This window comes from Bos mutus, chromosome 16 (assembly GCF_027580195.1).
Source record: "Bos mutus isolate GX-2022 chromosome 16, NWIPB_WYAK_1.1, whole genome shotgun sequence".
Classification (NCBI taxonomy): domain Eukaryota; kingdom Metazoa; phylum Chordata; class Mammalia; order Artiodactyla; family Bovidae; genus Bos; species Bos mutus.
This window is the reverse complement of record NC_091632.1, coordinates 67,187,647-67,213,063: the sequence shown is the minus strand read 5'-3', so window position 1 is coordinate 67,213,063 and position 25,417 is coordinate 67,187,647. Positions and strand designations below refer to the sequence as shown.

Here is a 25,417-nt window from a genome sequence, read left to right as displayed (position 1 = left end):
TCCAATGAGTCAGTTCTTTGCACAAGGTGGCCAAAGTATTGGAGTTTCAGCTTCAGCATCAGTCCTTTCATTGAATTTTCAGGACTGCATTCCTTTAGGATTGACTGGTTGGATCTCCTTGCAGTCCAAGGGACTCTCAAGAGTCTTCTCCAACACCACAGTTCAAAAGCATCAATTTCTGGCACTCAGCTTTCTTAATGGTCCAACTCTTACATCCATACACGACTACTAGAAAAATGATACCTTTGACTAGATGGACCTTTGTTTTGTCTCTGCTTTTTAATACACTGTCTAGGTTGATCATAGCTTTTCTTCCAAGGAGCAAGTGTCTTTTAATTTCATGGCTTCAGTCACCATCTGCAGTGATTTTGGGGCCCTCCAAAATAAAGTCTCCCACTGTTTCCATTGTTTCCCCATCAATTTGTCATGAAGTGATGGGACTGGATGCCATCATCTTAGTTTTTTGAATATTGAGTATTAAGCCAACTTTTTCACTCTCCTCTTTCACCTTCATCAACAGGCCTTTTAGTTCTTCGATTTCTCTCATAAGGGTGGTGTCATCTGCATATCTGAGGTTATTGATATTTCTTCCCTGCAATCTGAATTCCAGCTTGTGCTTCATTCAATCTGGTATTTTGCATGATGTACTCTGTATAGAAGTTAAATAAGCAGGGTGACAATATATAGCCTTCATGTACTCTTTTCCCAATTTGGAACCAGTCTGTTGTTCCATGTCCAGTTCTAACTGTTGCTTCTTGACCTCCATATAGATTTCTCAGGGGGCAGGTCAGGTGTTCTGGTATTCCTGTCTCTTTAAGAATTTTCCACAGTTTGTTATGATCCACACAGTCAAAGGCTTTGGCGTAGTCAATAAAGCAGTAGTAGATATTTCTCTGAAACTCTCTTGCTTTTTTGATATATTTATATATATTTAAGAGTTTGAAAGTCCATGTGTTCCTCTAAAGGTATTGTTCTATAAGAAATATACTTTTTTCCTCAGTTATCTTTGTTGCATTATGAACTTTTTAGTTTATCTGGAGCAAATGTTTTTTACCTTATTGTGGTTTTATTAAGTGCTCTTTGGAAGAGGAGAGCTCCGAAACTGGAAACTCATTTTCACATTGACATAAGCAACATTTAATTAAGAAGAGCTACCTGTTATTTAGAAAAATGTATACAAGGCACTCCAAATATAAATTATTTTAGTTTATTAATATTATCATTTTATAAGCATGGATAATCAAGGGTTGATTGTATTTACATCATCTATATTTATTGAATCAGAAGCCTTGTAGAAAATATGCTAATATTTCTTTAACATTCAATACGAGACTTCCTTGCATGTGAGTGATCCTTTGAAATTGTGTTTCCATACCTGGCACGCTGGCCTCAAAGGATTTCTCCACACTTGCCAAAATTGTTCCCTCAATCAGTCTAAATAATTTATCATGTAATACTGGGATGTGCACAATTTCTCTATGAGGTCTGTGTGAACAAAGTATTATAATCTATACTTATTCATGAGAAATGTGAGAGTGATACCAGCTGTCCTGCAGAGAAAAGAGACTTCATCTTCATCTCCAGGATGGTAGTCTCTTGGTTTAAATAATGCAGGAACCAGACAAGTTGATTGCTAGTGTCCTTTTCAGCCAGTGGCTGGGCTAAAACACAATGTGAAAGGTGATTTCCCTCCACAGGACTGTCTTATCTCCTCAGTGTGCCCCAAATGTGTTAATGCATGAACAGTGAGTAGGGCTGAGCTGAACCATTCTGTTGTCTTTTCCAAAGACCTAGAACTTTCTCAAAAGACTGAGTTTTCAGTGTATGATTAGAGATTTGCTCATGCCAAATGGGGATTCTGAGGTTTTCCTTTGCTCTGTTTTTTTCCCTTTTCATATTAACATTTACATCACTGACAAAGACTGTTTCTTGGCCCCTTACTACAAGCCACTTCTGTGTTAAGTGCTTGACATGTGTATCCTAATTAAATTCATTCAATTAATTTGATTATCTCTAAGGTCTTAGGCTTCTTACAAGATCGGTGGAGTCTTGAATACCACCTTTAGCCCTCCTCATCCCAAGCATTTACATATCTTCTGTATGTTTCCTGATGCTATTTCTTTGCAGTGGGATCTTTGTGTCACTAAGGTCACCATGGGGCAACTGAGAACAGATGGATAAGAAAGAAGGATCAAGGCTAACAAAAAGCAAGGGCACCAAGCTTGGTTATTTAAGTAAACCAATCAGAATACTGCTGCTCACCACTGTCTGGGCCCCGCTGGTGCTCCTGGAGAACAATCTGTAGAGAGTGACAATCCCGTTGGGCTTCTGGGGGGCGCTGATGTTGACCACTGCTTGGGTGGCAGAAACCGCGTGGAACTTGGGGGCCTTGAGACCTTCCGGGGGGGCAGGTCCAGTTCTACACCGCGTCCAGCTGCTGGGGGCTTTACCTGCTGAATTCACGGCCCAGACCTCCAAAGAGAAATCAGTAAGACCCATCAAAAGCAAGGTAACCTCAAGCTGCAAAGAAGCTGGCAACCAGAGCCACTGAACACACAGAATGAGAGACACTGTGATTCTGGAACTTCACAATCGCAAAGGAGGGCAGGTCTTCCCTCTTTTTAGCCTTTGACCCTGTGAACACAGAGGGGCTGATTAGAACCTCGGTTTCCAAATGCAATCAGCTGATTTAAGCCTAATGAAAAGCTGCTCATCCCCGTGCGGGGCGTGGAGTGATTTTTGTTAGCTTCTGCAAACCGAATGGATCTGCAGACTCCATAAAACTCAGCAATTCTTAAACCCTGTCCTCACTCAATCTGCATGAAAATTAAATTTTCCTTTCATCAAGGAGGGAATAAACATATGGAAGGAAGTATAATCTTATTTATCAAGCACCATTTGTATAATTAAACACGAATATCCTAAAAGGTTGCCTTAGGTCATTATTTGCATGAGTAAGTAATTTGTAGAATGTCAGGTACAATAGACAGAGTAGATGGATGTATGAGTGGATAGGGTTAAATTAGGCCCAATAACAGCCAACTACACAGTGATCAATCAGGATGATAGATCTAAATGGCAATACAAGCGGACTGTCTGCATGTTTAGGAGTAGGAGTCTTCCTTAGTAAGCTTTCATGTTGGGCAAGTCTAACTTCAGGAAAATTTTTCTGCATTTGGTGTCTTTGTGTGTGTGTATACACACACATATATACACATACATGAATATTATAATTCATATAATACATATAATTGTCTATTTATAACATATATATGTATTTAATTATATATATATTTGTTTTGAGCTTTTAAAGGCAAGTCTTGAAAACTTCATTCTATAGTGCACATGTTCTAGGTGTGTGATGTTAAAAGAGCATGTGGAATGTTCAAACGCAAGATATTTAGGAAACACTGTAGGAGAATACTTTGCAATGAGAGTTTAGTTTCATTTTTATTTTGCTTTCACATCAATAATATCTTTAAGAGAATTTAGTGAATCAGAGAGCTTTCAGCAGTTAGGCTAACTCCTATCAGTGTTTCTGTACTTTTTTTTTTTTTTTTTTTTGCAGATTTCTCTAAAAGTAATCTTTCTGATGTTGAATTGCTCTTGAATTACAGTCAAGAGTAAATCTCCAGGCTGTTGCTGATAGGATTGCCAGAAGCCCTGTTTTTCACCCCCAGTTTTATTGAGAAATAATTGATATACATGCCCAATTTTAAAAAGAGATAACTAACCTACTTACTAAGTAGAGCCTGCTCTTTTCAGTGTTCTGATCCATTGCTCCCATCATGTGGATAATAATCACTCACATTTGTATAAATTTTATACTTTACAAGACACTTTAACAAATGTTCACTGACTAGGTCCTCACAAACACAACTTTGTAAGGTGGCTAGAGAATATATTATTGGCCCCTTTTACAGATGGGGAAATCAAGCCTCTGAAATGTGATTCTCTTGTTCAAGGTGACAGAAGTCACAATACCTGAAACTAGAATTCTACTCTCCAGGAAATTTTATTGGTCTTTCCAGTAAGCTGTGCTTTTGATTCTGTATGTCATCCATACAAATAAATAAGATACTCAGGATTATGAATATTAAATAACCTGTCTATAGACAATTGGAGAAGGCAATGGCACCCCACTCCAGTACTCTTGCCTGGAAAATCCCATGGACAGAGGAGCCTGGTAGGCTGCAGTCCATGGGGTGACTAAGAGTCGGACACGACTGAGCGACTTTCCTTTCACTTTTCATTTTCAGGCACTGGAGAAGGAAATGGCAACCCACTCCAGTGTTCTTGCCTGGAGAATCCCAGGGACGGGGGAGCCTGGTGGGCTTCTGTCTATGGGGTCGCACAGAGTCAGACACGACTGAAGCAACTTAGCAGCAGCAGCAGCAGCTATAGACAATTACCTGCAATTCTGGAATTAGGTAAAATCTCAGCTTGCAAGGGTAAACAGACACACCCAGGTTGCCTTGAATGATGAAGGTTTGTTTTGATAGACCCAGGGAAGTAAGGAGCAGAAAACTGTCTTAGCAATGTGAGAGCCAGGTTCCATGGAAACCAGGGTCCAGGGCAGAACACAACAGCTGCTCTTACCACCCTCTCTGGAATGGCCATGGTCAGTCTAACAACAGGGAGAGTAGCTATAGGAAATAACTGATGAGGAGGTCATACTGTAAGGCTGATGAGAAAGAGCCTCTGACTTCAGTCTGCTCCAGACTAACCTCTTTTAATAAAAATTTCTTTCTGGAGGGTAGGAAAGCATTTTTGATTACACAATAAGTGACAAAGTTTGAAAAGAAAATAAATATTCTTGAGAAAGGGATGCAAAATAAGGTGAACATGCTGATATCAAACTCTTTGCCAAGTGAAAGGCTTTGGTTGGTAATTTAAGTGCATACAGGATTTTAGTAGGGGCCACAAAGGATGGAGAAGAACACAAGGAGGAAAGTGCAACTGGGTTTGACAAAATAAAAATTCAGCAAGCTGCCTATTAATTCGTGCTCAGTCACTCAGCCATGTCCAACTCTTGAAGACCCCATGGACTGTAGCCCACCAGGCTCTTCTGTCCATGAGTTTTTCCAGGCAAGAATACTGGAGTGGGTTGCCATGCCCTCCTCCAGGGCATCTTCCTGACCCAGGGATCAAACCTGTGTCTCCTGTGTCTCCTACATTGGCAGGTGGATTAACTACTGCGCACCAAATCTATTAAGGCTTTTTAATGCTCACATTGGCAGTTAGGTCTAGACTTCATGCCTTTCTGTGTTGCATGAGTTTTTATGGGGTGAACTTCTAGTTCCAAAATATAATTTAACTCATGGTATTTTAAAACACTTGAGTCTCAGTAATGTAGTATTTTACTGTATTTCTCTAGAAATATTAAAAAAAAAAAAACGGGGCCATACAGAATTCCCCATCAGTAACTGGGAATGAATGTAGGCTCTAGTGTCTTTTGTCTTTGAGAGGAGACCTTCATAATACAGTGCTTTTTTTCCTAGTCTTTCTTTTTAGTATTCAATCAATTTGAGATCAAAATAGCATTCATATAAATCAACATGCTTATGCAAAGCAGGAGCAGCCTATTTACATGCGCTCCTCTGAAAATGAAAGCAGTTACAATGAAGAAAGCTGTGCTAATGAAGCATTATGGATTTCTCAAGAGTTATACCACAAGGCAGTGTCTCTTATGCCAAACTACCAGAAGAAAAGGCAGAAAGAAACTGTCACTGAATCTCTTTCTTTCTCTCTCTCAAGGTAAAAAGTCCTTTAGCTAAAAATCGCTGTAGATTTTTGTCTATGCCCAGCTAAACAGGAGATAAAGGAACTAAAGTATAGCTTAAGGTTCAGGATAAAAATACTAACAGATTATGCTTATGGTTTATTTTTACTGAGAAATAATGGCTCCAAGATTTAGGTCCATCTTTATATGGTAGATAAAAAGCAGAGATCTTGTATGGGGAAATATGAGTAGTATACTCTGATCTTCTATTTTTAATGAACCTATATAAACATTAAGAAATGAGATATCTTGAGAACAGAGGTAGAATTGCGTACTTAGTCTGTCTATCTAGCCACCTATCAGGTTGGCGAAAAAGTTCATTTGCATTTTTCCATAAGATGTTATGAAAAAATTTGAATGAACTTTTTGGCTAACAAAATATCTATATCTATCTGCCACCTATCTACCTCTTATTTACCTAAAATAAACCAACCCACCTGATTTGTATTCCAAGATCCCCTCACATATTCTTGTTGCTGTTGTTTAGTCACTAAGTCATATCTGACTCTTTGTGACTCCATGGACTGTAGCCCGCCAGGCTCCTCTGTCCATGGGATTTCTCAGGCAAGAACACTGGAGTGGGTTGCCATTTCCTTCTCCAGGGGATCTTCCTGATTCAGGGATCCAACGCGCATCTCCTGTATTGCTGGTGGATTCTTTACCACTGAGCCACCAGGGTATATAAACAATGTATGAATTACTCAGAAAAAAGAAGGAACTTTTTAAGAGTTGAAAACTAAAGTATAATTTATGAATTTCATGCTCAAGAATGAAAAAAAGTAAGGATACATTTTCATCTTTTGTTTATGCAAAATATCCTCACACTCACACCATCTAGTTGAACATATTTATCCTTTGATAATAAAAAAAAAATTAAAGGTGATTAAAGTTTCTATTTATCATTTGGGTTTAATGAACATTTGCACATGTGCACATATATACACACACACGTACAACACACACACCCACACATTATAACTGTAAGAGTTTGGAGTTTCCCAACTTAGAGCTACTAGTTAGAACAGGTTAGGGCTGGCTGAGATGGGGTGCTTTCCTCTCCAGGGTTTTGGGTGAAACCATGAAAGGAGTTACAATGTAAGAAGATGTCATAGAAAACACAGATTAAATATTTGAATAAATTAAAAATAACTAAAATGAGCTAACCCCAAATTTTCTAATTGACTAGCAAAAGAGTAGATCTATTTGTTTTCAATCTAATTTTTGTTATCTAACTAGTGACTATCACCAACCTTATGCTGTTGCCCATTAAAGATAAAATTGTTCTTTTAGTTATCCTCTGCCCACTTTCCCAGCCTCCTAGGACTAATTACTATATGTTGCTTTAAAAAGTTTTAATTACATGAAATGTCAACATCTGCCACCATGCTGCCCAAATCTCACTGCTGTGGAAACAATGGGTTCAATTGTTTGTCCTCTGTTGAAAACTGCCTTTTACAAATCTTCCTTCAGAGGAGTCTTTGTCCAAACGTGCTCCTTGGCTATTATCTTCAGAATCATTTTGCATTCCTGTAAGAGAATTTCTAGTGAAATGATCTCAGAACCTGCCTTTTTTCCAAGTGATTCTTGTGCCCAGTCTTGTTTGAGAAACACAGAGAGCTATTCCCTACAGAACCAGGTAGAGAAATCATACAGTTTTTTTTTTCTCAATTTCTATTCACATGTTGTCTATTCAGAATTGCACTTTGCGTTACTTTTGTCATTACCTTCAGCCATTCAAATAAACACACAGCATGTATCTGGCTGAATATGTTACAATTGCAATGATCATTAACCGAGTTTATTACAGTGGCCAGAGTTCCAAACAAACCAGAGTTCACTAGCTTTTGTAGAATGACCATTTGGCACCTAGTTTTCACTTGAGGAGCAAATTTCTTGAAATACTGTTATTTCTAGAACTTGCTGGGTATTTTTCCCTCCATGCAGCCCAGATGAACATTATTAACTATTTTTAAATGTTCTTAATTCCTCTCACCCAACATTTTCCCTCCTAATTTTATTCCAGAGGGAAAGCAAGAGTTTGTGAACAGAAGCATTTGTAAGAAATTTTGTAAAAGAGAAAGAGAAGGAATCATGACTCCAGTGAGGATGAAAGAAGAGAGACGCTTTAGAAACCTTAGCGTGGGGGCCCAATGGGTGCTTACATTAATGACCTAACTATTCTTTAGCACAATTTCCATGCTTAACTGTAGTTTTCATTCTAATGATTTGTCTCACTCAATGGCTCATAACTTTCTCAAATAACATTCCCCAGCCATACTTTCTCAAATAACATTCCCCAGGACTAATATTTTCCAAGTGCAGTCTTAGTGCAAACAGAAATTCTTAATGTAAAATTTCAGGGTTTCTTAATTATAAAAATACCTTATGATTCTTTTGGTTGAGGAAATGCTACAAGTCTTGATAAGACCAGGAGAACAAACCTAGCAATGCTTTCTATACTATTAGTATCCAGTTGATGTCTACTTGGTCATGAATTTGTTATCATTTTCCATATAAAAATGGACCATAGGAATAATGGGACTTTCCTAGTGGCTCAGAGATAAGGAATCTGCCTGCAATGCAGGAGACTCAGGTTCAATCCCTTGGTCAGGAAGATCCCCTGGAGATATGAGAGCAACCCACTCCAGCATTCTTGCCTCAAGAATTCCATGGAGTAGAGCCTGGCTGGCTACAGTCCATGGGGTTGCAGAGTCAGACACAACTGAGCGACTCACACACACACACATAGGAATAACCAAATTCAGCCAGTGATCTTTCACAAAAACACTCTTATCTGATAACTCTTAATGTAAGCGACAGTGGCTGTCCTTCCCCTTGAAGCATTTTAAGATTTTGCACTTTTTTCCAGGCTGTTTATTACAAGTTGAAGTATAACTGTGACTCTCAGAGGATTAATACACAGAGGAATTTTTCAGTTCTCTGCAACTTCTGTGATATTCTATAACATACTTCCTTGTGGAATAATGGCAATTTTTGATAAAACAGAAACATTTCAACAATATTGTTTCGGACTCCGGCCGGACCGGGGCGGTGTCCCGAGAGGGCCCAGGGGGCGGAGCTCGCCGGCGCGCTGGGTCGGGGCGGGTCTGCGCCGCCAGGTTAAAAAAAAAAAAAAAGCCAAACAAACAATATTGTTTCATCAAGCAGCACTAGGGATGCAACATTATTCACAAAAACTGGAGAATATGAATATATTTTCAGGACAATTCACATCAGAAACAACCAAGTCCAACATGAACAGCCATGCCAGTAATTAATAAGAAGAGTAAATAGGTTACATGTTAACAGGCAAACAATTAAATTATTTGTTTCCTAGGGGCATGTAATGAGATTGTGATCCCACTCCCAGGAGAGAGACAAATAGATATTAAAAAGGTCTTTCCGATACCTATATTGGCTAAGGCCAACAGCTAATTCAATAGATTCGATCAAAATCACCTCTTCTTTCACTGCTCCTGATTTATGACTTGGGCTGCAGTTAGTCATCACTCATTGCAGTTTGCTCTCCAGCGCTCATAAATTATGCCTCATAAATAAAAAGATACAACCAAGGAAATCATATCAATTCATCTGCAACCTTGGAGTACATTTTCCCATGGCATTCATGCCAATGCCTTTTTAAAGGGTAGCTTGCCATGGGTTTTGAGTATGTTCAAAGAGCAACACACTAAAATAGGCTTTGCCAGGACTGAGGTTAAGAGAGACTAAAAAGAGAAGGCAATAAATCTGAAATAATATGATGATGATAAGATTAAAAAAATTCATTAACAGTCCCACAGGCTGCATTCATAAAGGAATCACTGGCTGAAAAGCTCTGGGTAGCTATCTGTTTAACCATCTACCTATCTGATTTTCTTTCATCATCAAATGGACTTTTTTCAGCATCTCTGTTTGCATGGTGCTTTGCCGGGTCCATTATAGTTATGCTTTTACAGATATGGTCCTTGCATTCCAGGCTCCTTTAATCTAAAACACTTGGCATCAGGCAAGATGGAACATGATTTTAATTGAATTCTGGGACCCAGGGGAAGAAGGGTACAGCAGAACATTGTGTTTGCTTCTACTGGTGCTTTTGAAATTCAGAGATGTGAAGCTAAGTAAAGAGATTACAAGACGTTTTCCTCACTAGAAATGGATGTCTTCTGTCACTACTGCTCAGCACACAGCCATGTCCTGTGGAGGTGCTCAGTAAGTATGAATGGCTCTTTCCTAAAATGTAAGAAGAGGAAAACTGGCTTCCATATTAGCGGAGAATACTGAAATTAGCTTCCATTTGATGTTCCTAATGATAATGAAAATTTGGAACTTATCATACTCCCTTTTAATTGCTGCGTTTGCTCTCCCTGAGAGAGCAAACTCAGGGACTCAGTCCTGTCCAGCTCTCTTGGAGGATATGTAAAAGTAGTTCATGGGTTTAGTGAGCACCTACACTTGTATAAGGGAATTACGCGTGCTGATTTACTTCCTCCTCTCAACATGCTGTGAGGGGCTATCAGCATCATAACCAGTTTATACACAAGGAAACAGAGGCACAGAGACGTTTACGTAGCTTGGTAAGTGTAGGACCAGCCCTGTCATACAGGTATGTGAGGTAAAAGCTTGAGCTCTCTGCTTTTTCTATTGAAGGAGGTCCTAGATAGACACATCTTCTATGTGTTCGAGATACTGCCCTGAGGCTGCTGTTGAACTCTGCACAGACTGGCTGTTTCGCAGAGAGGAGCCCTAAAGTGAGGTGGTGGAAACGACCACAAACATCACAGTATCCATACCTGCTGCTACGTATCATGCTTTAAACAATACTTCCTGTTATACAGAGGCAAGTACTAGTCAAATACTTTCCCTGCTACTCCAAACATGTGTAAAGTGAAAGTGAAAGTTGCTCAGTCATGTCCGACTCTTGGCAACCCCGTCGACTGTAGCCCACCAGGTTCCTCTGTCCATGAAATTCTCTGGGCAAGAATACTGGAGTGGGTAGCCTTCTCCAGAGGATCTTCCCAACCCAGAGATTGACCCCAAGATTCCCACATTGCAGGTAGATTCTTACCATCTGAGCCACCAGGGAAGCCCAAGAATACTGGAGTAGGTGTGTAGCCTATCCTTTCTCCAAGTGATCTTCCTGACCCAAGAATCAAACCAGTGTCTTCTGAATTGCAGGCAGATTCTTTACTAGCTGAGGTACTAGGGAAATCCATATAAATGCACTAAAACGGCAGGAGAGTTCCAGAAAAACATCTACTTCTGCTTTATTGACTACGCCAAGCCTTTGACTGTGTGGATCACAACAAACTGTGGAAAATTCTTCAAGAGATGAGAATACCAGACCACCTTACCTGCCTCCTGAGAAATCTGTATGCAGGTCAAGAAGCAAAAATTGGAACCGGACATGGAACAACGGACTGATTCCAAATTGGGAAAGGAGTATGTCAAGTCTGTATATTATCTCCTGCTTATTTAACTTACATGCAGAGTACATCATGGGAAATGCCAGTCTGGATGAAGCACAAGCTGGAATCAAGATTGCTGGGAGAAATAACAATAACCTCAGATATGCAGATGACACCACCCTTGTGGCAGAAAGTGAAGAGGAACTAAAGAGCCTTTGATGAAAAGTGAAAGAGGAGAGTGAAAAAGTTGGCTTAAAACTCAACATCACCAAAGGGGTGGGAAGATCACCTAATCCATCCCTCTAACCCAACCCTGGACACACCCCTACCCTCACCCCATATAAAGAACCAGCTTGTCCCTACCCTCAGTGAGCTAGCGAGGGAAACTGTTACTTGTTCTTGCTCCCCCTGCTACAGCAGGGGCTCCAATAAAGCACTGTCCTAATTTTTTTTTCTGGCCTCTGATCAATTTTTATTAAGGAGGTCAAGAACCCTGGTGGGTAAAACTAAAATACTAAGGTAAGTTTTTTTTCATCCCAATTTTAGCGGTAAGGAAACTGAGGCTTAGAGAGTAAATTGCTGGCTGAGGACACAGTGACAATAAGTCCTGCAGCCCAGATTACACCCTGAGTCAGTTTATCTTTGCAGGGTCAGGAATTCATGCTCTTGATGGGGTGACTTGAGGACACTATGTTTCAGCAGAACAATGATGGGATCTGGTGTCAGAACATTTGGACCCAAGTTCTGACTCTGCCATTTCCTGACTAGGCACTTTGCTCAGTCATTCAGTTTCCTGATTATGATGGAAAAAATAATATCTACCTCATAGGATTATTTTGAGATTTATGGGCAATAAAATTGCTATAAATTTTGAGAAATGGGGTGGAGGATAAGTACATTTATAAATATTTTACTAAGATTTTGAAAGCCCCAGAGCTGTACACAAACACAATTTGGACAACCAGAGGGTGAATTAAGAACACAGTCTGTGGAACTTGAATTCTAGGTTCAAATTTCAGTTCTTTCGCTTACCAGTTGTACCCTTGGGCATGTTAACTAAGGGTTTCTAAGGGTTATTATTTAGAATAATCCTTGCCTCAGATGATTATTATGAGTTAATGCATGCAAAACTTTTAAGAGTCCTTAGCAGTACATGCTGCTGCTGCTGCTAAGTTGCTTCAGTCGTGTCCGACTCTGTGCGACCCCAGAGACGGCAGCCCACCAGGCTCCCCTGTCCCTGGGATTCTCCAGGCAAGAACACTGGAGTGGGTTGACATTTCCTTCTCCAATGCAGGAAAGTGAAAAGTGAAAGTGAAGTCGCTCAGTCGTGTCTGACTCCTAGCGACCCCATGGACTGCAGCCTACCAGGCTCCTCCGTCCATGGAATTTTCCAGGCAAGAGTACTGAAGTGGGGCAAGCACTAAATACACGATGATGGTTTTTATTATATTTGTGTGAAAAGTCAGGATATGACTTCTTAGTTGAGAAAGTGAGACTAAATAGCAATTCTCTAATTCACTTCTGGGTCCATTTAGCTGTTATGGATTAACAACAGACTTGAAAACCCTGACCGTATTCTGAGGTCAACCCATATTCTCTGTGTCTTTGTCTCTGGGTACTTCTCCACTCTAGAACTCTGAGGGTTAGAATAAATGAAAGCCTGGCTTTTCAGAATATTGCTTCTACATCAAACTTTGTTGATTGGATGGCATCCTCCATTTTACCTTCTTATTAAAATTTCTCAAAAGTACCTCAAGATATATAAAAAGGAAACAGTGAAGAAAGGGAATGCATTATTCAAAGAAAAGAATCTTGTTTCCAGTTTCATGGCAAATATGCCTTTGGGAGAGAACTGTTCAGTTTCCTAGACATTTATAGGCATCTTAGTAATGACCAGATACATTAACAGATAGATAAATCAATTTACAAGATAAAGTCTTGACCGTCTTCTTAAAGATTTCCATCGAAGGCATCTGATTTACTTCAATATGTTAACATTTTTGCTACTCTCTCTAGATGTGACAGCTTCATAGAGATCAAGATGTTTGGAATTTAATGGAAATAAACCATTAGTCCAAGTACTTAGATTTACCAAGTGTTTTATCAATAATCATAGAGTGGCAAGCCAAAGTTTGCCAGGTGATCTTCCAGCCCAGAAAGAATTCTCCTGGAAAGGCATTGTCATAACTTGGGTGAGAAACAGCACCCACTTGGGGTATGGGGGATGTCTGGGGTGTTTTCTCTTTGCCTCCAGATCCATTCTCTGCCCTTCTCTGCTCAGTGGCCCGCTTTACAAAAAGAGAGAGTTGTCACTTTCTCCTTCTCTCTCTCTGGCATCCCAGTTTGGCAACAGGCTGTGTTCCTTCTCCATGAACGCAGCTTCTCCAGGGCAGCCCCTCCCCACTGGTTATAACATTTACTGAGTTACAGAAACAGCTTCTTCCCCTTGCCCCTTTAGGTCTAGAGGGTAAGGTATTAGCTCCCAATGATGGCTAGACCCTAGGTATGTCAACATCCCTTGTTGATTCTCTTCATCCTGCCCACAGCTCATATGTAGCCTTTTCATTAAACTTTCCTTAAATGCACGTTTGAGTATGCTACTTCCTGCTGAAATCCTGATTGACAAAGGAGAGAACATTTTGAACCTTTACCAGGTACCAATCATGGTGGGTAGGCTAAGAGAGGCGTTTGCTCATGAGAATGGAGAGATATGGAAGAGCATTTTTTTTGCGAGACTGAATAGTCTCTATGGAATGATGATGTTTACTCACTCAGTCAGGTCCAACTCTTTTGCAACCCCATGGACTGTAGCCCACCAGGCTCCTCCTCTGCCCCTGGGATTTCGCAGGCAAGAACACTGGAGTGGGTTGTCATTTCCTTCTCTGGGGGATCTTCCTCACTCAGGGATTGAATCTGCATCTCTTGCATTGGCAGGCAGAGTCTTTACCACTAAACCACCTGGGAAGCCCCTAGGGTATGATATTCAATCTTTAATATCAAGGAACTCCTCAAGACGATCTGGCCAGAGTGGAAAGAGTGTGTCCAGGAGGGTTTGGTGTGGAGACTGTGCTGTTCCTGGTTGAGGACATGTCTGTTTCTCCCTAGGTCTGTTGTGCCATCACTCAAATCTCTGTCTTCACAGCTTACACTACCATCCGTGTATTTTTATGAGTACATTGTTCATGGGTGTGTTTCTTTACCTTATTAACTAAACTTTAAGCCTCTGGGGGGTAGAGTCCATGGTTTTTAGCTTCTAGTTCCAATCCCAGCAACTCAACATACACTTTGAACTTGGTGGGTGCTTAATAATGACAAGTTAAGAAATTCTCAGCTTAGAGGCTAAAGGGGAAGAAGGAAATATGTCTCACTCTTTCCTGGATATTCATACAGGACCTAAGTTTTGGGTGACTTTATACAGCCTTCTCCTTTTGCAACTACCCTGAGGAGCAGGAACCAGTCGTGAAGAGCCATGGGGGCAGATCAGAATTCTACATTATCTACATTCGCTTAGAGGAAATCTTGTTGCATTGAATGCTTTAAGTCCAGCAAAGAAGCTTCCAACAAGAGACAGGAGGCTCAAACATGGCTTAAATGAACTGGGTCTGAAGGAGGGTGAGAAACAACCCATCTTGAGATGAGTAACTTGTCTCAAAGGCAATGTGGACATTGCCATTGGTAGGGACTTAGGAATAGAGTCCTAGGGGACACCCTGAGGGACAGAAAAAGACAGGGGCCTGCATATATGTGAACCAGCATTGCTCCTGTATGCTCTCGTACAAACAGGTAGAAATGACCTCCTGTTGGAACACAAAACCCGAAGGCTAAAAAGGACACAGTCCCTGGACCAAGTGGCAGAGTTCAGATTTCTGTTCACGGAATGTCCTGACGGCCTTCAGTCTAAGCAGTGGCGCTCAGGCTCTAGGGTTTTAGAGCACACGCACGGCTAGAGTCAGCCAATATCAATAAATCATTTAAGACCTTGAGCTGCGGGAATTGTGGGTGGGAGCAACTTACATCTCATGGGAGAAACTAACCAAACATCAGCCTCCACACTGGTCAGAAATACGTTAGTGGGATTCATACTTAATTAAATGCAAGTCCAAAGCCAAACAGACAAGGTGCTCAATGAATTTTCTCTAAATGTAATACAAAAAAAAAGGCTTAGGAGAGGAATGAGTTAAGAGTGATGGCACAAGAAAATAAACAATTTGAAGCATGTCGCTCGTCACAGAAATGTGGAATCAGACTATCAGAGTTGGAGGGAATCTTAGCTGTGCAAACATGGACATGTTATTCCTTTCCTGGGAAGAGAGTAGCAAGGACAAGAAAGGTTGAACTCTTTCATCAAAGGAGCACTGCATCTTCAGGACCAACTGTGCTCTTAATTAGAGATGTTTGCATTCTAACATTGTATTAATGACTGTTGAGAGACAAAAGAGTTTTCTTAACCTGCCTCTTGTCTCTCTTGGAAGAAAGTACCTTCTTTTATTTAGTGAGACGCTGAGGATAGTTTCTGCTTTGGCCCAGTTGCTTCATTTTTCTGGAGTTATTAGTAACTGCCCCCTGGTCTTCCCCACTAGCATACTGGACACCTTCCAACCTGTGGGGCTCATCTTCCAGTGTCATATCCTTCATACTGTTCACTGGAAAAGACCCTGATGCTGGGAAAGATTGAAGGCAAAGGGAAATGGGCGGCAGAGAATGGGATGATTAGCTAGCATCATCCACTCAATGGACCTGAATTGAGCAAACTCTGGGAGACGGTGGAGGACAGAGGAGCCTGGTGTGCTGCAGCCCATGGGGTGGCAGGGTTGAGCAGGACTCAGTAACTGAACAGTGAAGGTAGAGTGGGGAGGTGGCTCCACTATGCAGCAGGCATGCTGCTCCACACACAAAATTGGGTTCTCATTATGCACCCATTTTTAATGAGCAAGTGAGGCTATGAGAACTTAAGTATCTTGCTCAACCTGCATGATTTTCACTTAGCATTTTCACCTGGAAGAACAGGATGGTTGAGAGCATCGAATGCGAGAGAACATGAGGTTTCTAACTATTCTACATAGCAGGGCTGCTGTGTTCAGTGTTCTGGGGCAGCTCTGGTTTCTAGCTAAAGGTATCTCCCACCCAGGAAGCCCTGAGTGGAGGAGGGGGTCTCATGCCCAGGCCTGTTTCATCACAGTTCTCCGTCCTCTTGTTTACAAGAAGGTGCAAGGTGTTAGTACATCAGTAAGAGTCCTGTCCTGGGGCTTCTCTGTTGGCTCAGTGGTAAAGAAACCACCTGCCAATGCAGGAAACATGAGTTCCATCCCTGATCCTGGAATATCCCCCATTTCAAGGAACCCATGTACCATGACTATTGGGCCTAAGCTCTAGAGTCTGGGCACTGCCACTACTGAAGTCCACGTGCCCTAGAGCCTGTACTCTGCAATAGAAGAGGCCACTTCAATGGGAAGCCAGTGACCCAAAACTAGAGAGTAGCCCCCGCCTTTTGCAACTGGAGAAAAGTCAGTACAGCAGTGAAGACCCAGCAGAGCCAAAAATTAATTAATTAGAAAAAAAAAAAAAAAAGATTCCTTCCCTTGATTGACCTATAGATAGAGGGAGAGAGAAGTCCTTACTGAGGCAGGAGATAGATGGGCCCCAGACTGAACAGTTGATGTCTCTTCCAAGAGGAAGTTGAGCTGTACTCAGATTAGACATAAAAGACCACATATTCTTCATTCTTGAAGTCAAGGAGACCTTCCTGACTACACAGGTACAGAAAGGCTCCCTGGAGGTCAAAAAGGGAGGGGGTATCACCCCATAGTAAGTAGTGTCGACTACCACGGGCCTCTTGTCTGGAAGGCATCTTGGCTAAAAGATGTGGGCGTACGTGTGGGAGGACCCCAAGATAAACCAAATAGACTCAGAAGGAGGCAAAGCAAGATGAATGGCCAAAGGAAACCCAGAAGAAATGCCCCACATAAGTGATTCAAACCAAAGAGAGAGAAGGCATAACTCTCTTTGAGTCTACCCATGTGTCCATCGACACATACTGTACTTTTTTTTCCTTCTAATAAACACGTTACCTGCTTCACTACTTTCCGTCTCTATGTGGAAATTCATTTCTACACAGCTGATGGGCCAGGACCTTTTCATTGGCCACTGGTCCCCAGAAGTCTAGTGGCTGGGATTCAGGGCTCTCATTGCCATGGGCCAACTTCAATCTCTAGCCAGGAACTGAAATCCTGCTTCAAGCCCCTGCAGGCCGAGGCCACCCAAGATCATTTCCACTCTGAAGTGGGACAGTTATCATAATACTAGCTGTTATTACTGTTCGGTGTGAATAGTTTCTATGTATGAGGTACTGACCTAAGCACATTCATGTTTCAACACATTTAATTCCAAAGCAAGCCCAGGAGTTCAGTGGTGTTTCTACCCACAATTCAAAGACAAGGAAACCGAAACACAGAGAAGGTTTGAGTCAGGAAGCACTGGGGTAGTAATTTTCTCTGATGCCTGGAGAGAGACTGGTATGGAATGAAGCCCAATAAAGACAATCTGAGGCAAAGAAAGGAGATAAGGGATGAATCTAACAGCATCAAGTCCTGCATTTTGAGAGAGATTCTTCAGAGACAGAAAAGTGCACCTTTTCCTTGGTTTCAAGGAACGTCTTTAGTCCCTTTCCCAGACAAGTGAATAGAAGCAACTGTCTTCCGTTTAAGGGAAAATTGTCTTTCTACCAATTATAGCAAAATAGTTATGATACCATATGGATGATGTAAATTTTCTCAAGGACTTACGTGGGACTCTTATTTAGTGAACTAAATAAATTAGGTTTGTTATGTATTTCCATTTATATTTTACAATATACTTCTAATTCATTCGATAAATCTACTAGTAAATAAACTAGGTTTCAGAAGCATCGCTACTGATCTTCTCATATATCCATTTTGGTGGTGACATGACTGGGCTTCCCTGGTAGCTCAGCTGGTAAAGAACCTGTCTGCAATGCAGGAGACTCCAGTTCGATTCTTGGGTCAGGAAGATCCCCTGGAGAAGGGATAGGCTACCCACTCCAGTATTCTTGGGCTTCCCTGGTGACTCAGATGGTAAAGAATCCACCTGCAATGTGGGAGACCTGGGTTCAATCCCTGGGTTGGGAAGTTCCCCTGGAGGAGGGCATGGGAACCCACTCTAGTATTCTTGCCTGGAGAATCCCCATGGACAGAGGAGCCTGGAGGGCTGCAGTCCACGGGGTCAAAAAGAGTCAGACATGACTGAGCGACTAAGCACAATGACATGACTATTAGTATATAAACTGGTCTCACAGCCTCACTGACTTTTTAAAAAAATTGTATTGAATTATAGTTGATTTCCAATGTTGTGCTAATTTCGGCTATACAGCAAAGTGACTCACTTATACATACATGTGTTCCTTTTCATATTCTTTTCCATGATGGTTTACCACAGGGGAACTGAATATAGCTCCTGTGCTGTACAACAGGATCTTGCTGTTTATACACGTACATGCTTTGATACAACTTACACCTAAATACTATTAGAAAATCAAGTTGCTTAGGGTCAGCATGTATTCTATGAGGTTTTCAAATTATAGATGACCAAGGCCAATCAAGAGAAGCTAACGTTTCATGGGAATTTTTAATTTTGTTGTTGTTTGTTTGGGCATACTGAGAGGCACATGGGATCTTATTTCCCCCACCAGGGAATGAACCTATGACCTCTGCAGTGGAAATACGGAATCTTAACCACTGGACTGCCACAGAAGTCCCTGATGAGAATTTTTAAAAGCGTGTGCTTGGAGATGACCCCCCACTTAGGGCCCCAGAATCTAGAACTGGAAAGAGCTGCTACTTCCAGGTGAGGAAAGGCTGAAGGAAGTTAATTTGCTCAAGGATCCAGAAATAGGGATAAAGAACTAAAACCTGCCATCCTTTCTGCTCCTGCCTTCTGTTGATAGCTTGTCACCCACACTGTGGGAACCTTCCGTGGGGGCTGGTGCAGAGAAGGCCTCCACTGTCCCCTCCTGGAGTCGTCACATAGCGCTTGGGGCAGGAGCAGTAGGGACCCCCAGTACATCTCCCCCATAGCCATTCCTCCCAGCCTCTCCTGCATAAATCCTCAGACAGAACTGTTTGGGGGCAGTGTCAGTCTGTTAGTAAGTAGCAGACTGCCGCTCTGGGCAGCTCAGAGATTAGACCCACACGCCAGTGAGTCACACATGGGATTTCCTCCAAGGCTACTTGCTGTGTCTCAGTCATCCAGTCACGAGGCCCCAGAAGCCTTCAGAGACCCTGCGTGTGTGGGGGTGCTTATCGAAAAAAATCTGTCAAAGTGGGGAAGTTTCAGGAAAGCGAATTAAGTCACTGACAGCAGGATTCAATGAAAGGGGAGCCATGACAGCCCTTGTAAATCCATGATGAGTCATCGTGGCCTTAAGCGGGTGTATGAATATGAAGGCGCAGTTACTGAGAACCACTCACTGGCCTCAGCTCTCTCCCCGCAGGCCAAAGCTGAGGCTTCTTATAAAAGCAGATACACGCCCAGGTTCCTCTCTGAAGCCTGTGGAGAGACTATCTTAATTTGCTTGCTGAACAATTAAGAACTTCCCCACATAGAATCTGTGGAGCTTTTATATCATATATATTTGTACATCCCAATTTTGAAAGCATTGATGATAGAAATGAGTATTGTCTGTGAAAAAAAAAAAATTCCTACCAAATGTGTAAGTGTTTTGTAGCATCAGTTCAGTTCAGTTCAGTCGCTCAGTCGTGTCTGACTCTTTGCAACCCCATGAATCGCAGCACGCCAGGCCTCCCTGTCCATCACAAACTCCCGGAGTTCACTCAGACTCATGGCCATCGAGTCAGTGATGCCATCCAGCCATCTCATCCTCTAGCAAGCCTATAATCTCTATTTAAGGAAAAGGTCTGTGCACTGGAAGAATTTCATTTAGCAAAGAGGCATCTCATTTATGTACGATCCACACATTTGCAGAGTTGTTTGAAAATTGGGTTTTGGTAAACAAAATTGTATCTGAAATTCACAAATGTCTATTCTTTGATGAGAACCTGCACTTCATCACTCAGCAAAGTCAGCCCATTTATCCTTGTGAAATATATATTTTTTTAATTCCAAATTTCTGAGTTTCCCTGGTGGTCTATTCATTTAGAGTCTGCTTGCTGATGGAGGGGAAGATGGAGGGGACACAGGTTCCATCCCTGGTCTGGGAGGATCCCACATGCCAGACAGCAACTAAGTCCAAATGCCACAACCACTGAGTCAACACCCTAGAGCCCTCAGGCCTTAGAGCCCATGCTCCGCAACAAGAGAAGCCACTGCAATGAGAAGTCTGCACACGGCAACGGAGAGAAGCCTCTGCCACAACTAGAGAAAGCCCTCCCACAGCAACAGAGACCCAGTGCAGCCATAAATAAACCTTTTTTCAAAAAATTCCAAATTTCTGTGATTTATAGATCATCACTCGTTTTATGAAACCCAGCAATCTGGAAGCTGTGTTGAAATGAATCAAACTAGAAAATTCCCATTTTCAATGACGGTCGTGTTAACTCTTCTCACCAAAATCCAGGCCTCCCAAATGAGAAACAAAACAAAATGAAATAACAACCATAACCAAACAAAATCCAAGAGGAAGTGCAAATGAAATTATTTGATTAATTGAAGACATGAGCTTTAGCAGGTTATATATTCTGTTCCTCTTTCCAGCTTCATACCAAAACAATAAAGAGAACTGGTTCAGGGAAGTCATGGACAGACCAAGGTAAATAGGCTGGCCATCAATTATCATCATGTAAATTAGGCACTTGTGGGGAGCTGGGTTCACTTACTTAGGCAATCAGTTTACGATGCTTTAGGACTATAATTCTCAACCCTGGTTGTACATTAGAGTCACCTGGGGACCTTTTGAAATGCACCGAAGCCTGGACCCACCCCAGAATTAGAACTACAGGGGGATGGGGCCTTGGCAACCGGAATGTTGTTAAAGTTCCCCAGGTGATTTTAATGTGCAGTCAGGGATGAGAACCACTGATTTAAGAAATCAGCACCTGAAAATCGAGCTTAAGTAGCATAGCAACATCCCTGTACCCTCCGGGGCAGTATTTCTCAAAAAAGAGAGGATGTGGACCATCTAAGCTGCTGGGTAAAAATGCAGATTTCTGGGAATCTCTGCCCCCACCCCTGGGTATTTGCATTGTGAATGCACTCTTTAGGCAATTCTTTTGTACTATAAATCCTGAGTCTACTACCTTTAGGGTATCCAATTTTGAGGTATTACTGAAAACTTTGGAAATGCTTGTAAAGTCACACAGCTTTTGCCTGCTTCAAACATGCTACTTCCCAAATTGGTTGCATGAGTCATTATGAGGTGACCATTTTGCCTCCCAAATCTTCTGTAGCAAATGATTCTCCCCCTCTCAGTAAGAATCTCTTTCTCCAGATACTTTTTGACCCTCCTGTTTATCAGAATTTATCCATGCACTATTCTCTTGCCCAGAGGTCTATCATTGGTCATCAGGTCAAAGAATTAATATAGACGAGGTGGACTGGAGCAAAACCCTGCAGGGTCTCCTCCCATGCAAGTACCAAACCTAACAGTAAACGATTAGGACAACAGAGTCACAGACTCAGAGTCTGATGCATATTTCTGACTTGTTTTACAGATATTCTTACAACAGTCCCGGGAAGAAGAAAGCTAACTGCGTGATGATCTGACTGGAGCTATGATATAAGCTGCTCCATCTTGAGCAGTACTGAATCTGTGGCTAGCACAATTCCAAGAACTGGTCTCAAGAGGATGGCATTAACATTACTACTCTATATCTTTGTAGGTATCATAATAATTGTAGCTTGCTCTGTCTGTATGTGTAAGGGGGCAACAAAAACAGTCAGCAAAGAGATGCTCTAGACCCATGCTGACATCTTCCACTCTGAGAATACAGTGCCCTGTATCAGCATGAAGAAATCACAGAAGATAGAACTTCACCCCTAATCCCACAGAAATGGACTGATGTTCTGACAAGTGGGGATTTGTCAGCCGCTCTTTGCAGGAAACCACCCTCGGCAGGAAGCCGCTTTTCTTATTTTAGCAAAGGTATATTGTAACTAACTTTTAAAGCAAGCACTCCCATGCTCTACTCCACTCCAGCCCAAGCACATCTTTTGACCTAGCCTAATTTGTTGGTTCCTTCCTTAGATCAAAGAAATAGAAATGAAGACTAAGTAATTAACAGATGACCAGGTCTCTCCCCTAGCTTCCCCTTCAGTAATCTCCTGAACAAACTGTGTGATCAGACTGTGTGAACAAGATAAGATCTAGAGGACGATCACAAGCCTGCTCACAGCAGGGGACAATGACTCTGATCCTCTGTGTCAATGATTATCTGACATTAAAAGCTTTCATGACCGAACAGAATCTTCTGAGACAGTTTTTCGGGGATGCTAAATCTACCATCCTTCCAGATTGCTGCTATTCTTGAAATAAGAGGGAAGGGGGCAGGGCGCACAACATTTAAAAGAATGACACTATGCTGCTGCTGCTGCTAAGTCGCTTCAGTCGTGTCCAACTCTGTGCGGCCCCATAGACGGCAGCCCACCAGGCTCCGCCGTCCCTGGGATTCTGCAGGTAAGAACACTGGAGTGGGTTGCCATTTCCTTCTCCAATGCGTGAAAGTGAAAAGTGAAAGTGAAGTTGCTCAGTCGTGCCCGACTCTTAGCGACCCCATGGACTGCAGCCCACCATGAAAAAAAATCGTTTAAAACCAGCAAGGTCCAAGATGGCAGAAGATTTAACATCCAGTGGAACTTCAGTCTCATTAAATGCTCACTGTAACATGTCAGCAAGCTAAATGACACACCCACAGATGTCATGACAGATACAAAACAGACCACAAAGGTTAAAAAGTGGGATTCCCAATTCCTGAAAATCCCCATCCCCTTCCCCAAAATAGCTAGAATATTCCCCCCACTCATTAGCCTATGAAATTACCCAGCCCATAAAAATTAACCACATCATACTTCAAGGTCTCTCACTTTCTGAGATGGACCACAGTCTGTGGAGTATTTCTCTCTAAATAAATCTACTTTGTCTCTCACTGAATTCTTTCTGCAATGAGACAGACATTAAGAACCTGAGACCAGGTACGATATCAGTTAAAAGACTGGATTCAGGTCTCAATCAGAGGTGTACAGCTACATTGTTGATTAAAGGCATCTTTCCATTCTATTGACATTTGTGAGTATGTAATTGAGTTTGTAAGTGGCAAGTAGCAGGGCCCCTCTATGTGATAACATAGGGAATACTGTCTTCTTCTTCCCACATAACTAAATTTTTGAAGCTGCCATCAATGATTTAACTCAAAACCAGGTATGAATACAATAATAGGGGGCCATCTGATACCCACTAGGCACATCAGGTGGATGGCCACCTACCCAACCACAGATCATTACCATGCTTCTGATGGAATAGGTTTCTATCTCTGGGCAGTTTCTAAGTTCTTTGTTTTCATCTCCTACAAATATATGGATTATCTCAAAACACAATCCTCTGTAGGAGGGTCAGTCAAATCACTGGCATGGTGGGTAAACTGATGATTTTAGGACAATAAAGGTGCTTTCTAAAAAGCAACTTGCAGAAAAGTAACCCTTAGACAGGTTTGAGAACAATTCAAATTCATCTCAAAGACAAAATGTTCTTTGTTAAAGGGAAATCAATTCTTTTAGTACATTACTTCCTAAATGACTTCTGTAAGATAACTCAGGATCTATAAAGACTCAGCATTTGCACAGGCTAAATAAATCCAATATTTTAGTTCATTTATTTTGGCATTTAATCTATATTTTTCAAAATATTTCTTGTAAGAACTGGGTTTTGGGGCTGATAGGCTAGATTTTTTTCTCCTGTTTTCTATATAACATGGGATTAGCTAGTAAATACAAATTAGAAATCAAATGAAAATCAAATTAAATAATTTCATTTAGGTGAACTGAATATGGAGGAAGAACATGACACAGGGCTGGTAGTAACAGTTACATAATAGACAGCATAGCCTGAGGTTCTTAACTCATCTCTCCTCTGAAATCTGGGTCCCTTGGTACCTGGTTATTCTTAGCTCCTGGTGAGTGTATGCCTGTTAGCATCACTGACACCATACTGGGCTCATACATTTTTTCCTGTCCTTCCACTGACCCTACCCAGGACTGTACTGTGCAGTGAATCACTTCTCTGTCATCAAGGGCTTGTAGTTAATATATTGTTTAATAATCATTAGGACCAGGAGGCCTCTGTGCTCTGTTACTCTCCAAACAATGATAAAGACCTTTGCTGAGATATTCCCAGTTCTCACAAAACTAGTTCAGTTCAGTTTACTCAGTCATGTCTGACTCTTGGTAACCCCATGGACTGCAGCACACCAGGCTTCCCTGTCCATCACCAACTCCCAGAGCTTGCCCATACTCATATCCATCAAGTCTGTGATGCCATCCAACCATCTCATCCTCTGTCGTCCCCTTCTCCTCCTGCCTTCAATTCTTCCCAGCATCAGGATCTTTTCTAATGAGTCAGTTCTTCACATCAGGTGGCCAAATTTTTGGAGTTTCAGCTTCATCAGTCCTTCCAATGAATATTCTAATAGGTAACAAAACTAGTTACCCATTCATAAACCCTGACTTAGAAATGCACATCCTGTTTCTCAGCACGTATCCCCTACTTTAGGTTAACTATAAAATTGTCCCAACGGTCCCTTCATGATACACAGTACAGCTGCCAATGCTTCTGGGTCTTTGCCTGCCCAATCCCACCCTGTGAAAGTCACTCAGTCATGTCTTTGTGACTCCATGGACTATACAGTCCATGGAATTCTCCTAAATGGCCAGAATACTGGAGTGGGTAGCCTTTCCCTTCTCCAGAGGATCTTCCAAATCCAGTGATCGAACCCAGGTCTCCCGCATTGCAGGCAGATTCTTTACCAGCTGAGCCACAAGGGAAGCCCGAGAATACTGGAGAGGATAGTCTATCCCTTCTCCTGTGGATATTCCTGACCCAGGAGTTGAAACAGGTCTCCTGCATTGCAGGTGGATTCTTTACCAACTGAGCTATCAGGGAAGCCCAAATATGCCATGAGTGAGTGAGTGACTGAAAGTCGCTCAGTCGTGTCCAACTCTTTGAGACCCCATGGATTATACAGTCCATGGAATTCTCCAGGCCAGAATG

General features: G+C 41.8%; 1 protein-coding gene across 1 annotated transcript in view; it reads right to left on the bottom strand.

The window, feature by feature from the left end:
* Positions 1–25,417, bottom strand: part of USH2A (usherin) — a 928,983-nt gene that overhangs the window by 41,349 nt on the left and 862,217 nt on the right. Inside the window, exon 64 of the mRNA XM_014481290.2 lies at positions 2,263–2,472. Coding sequence (XP_014336776.2) covers positions 2,263–2,472 — 210 coding nt within the window. The remainder of the gene's footprint in view (positions 1–2,262; positions 2,473–25,417) is intronic.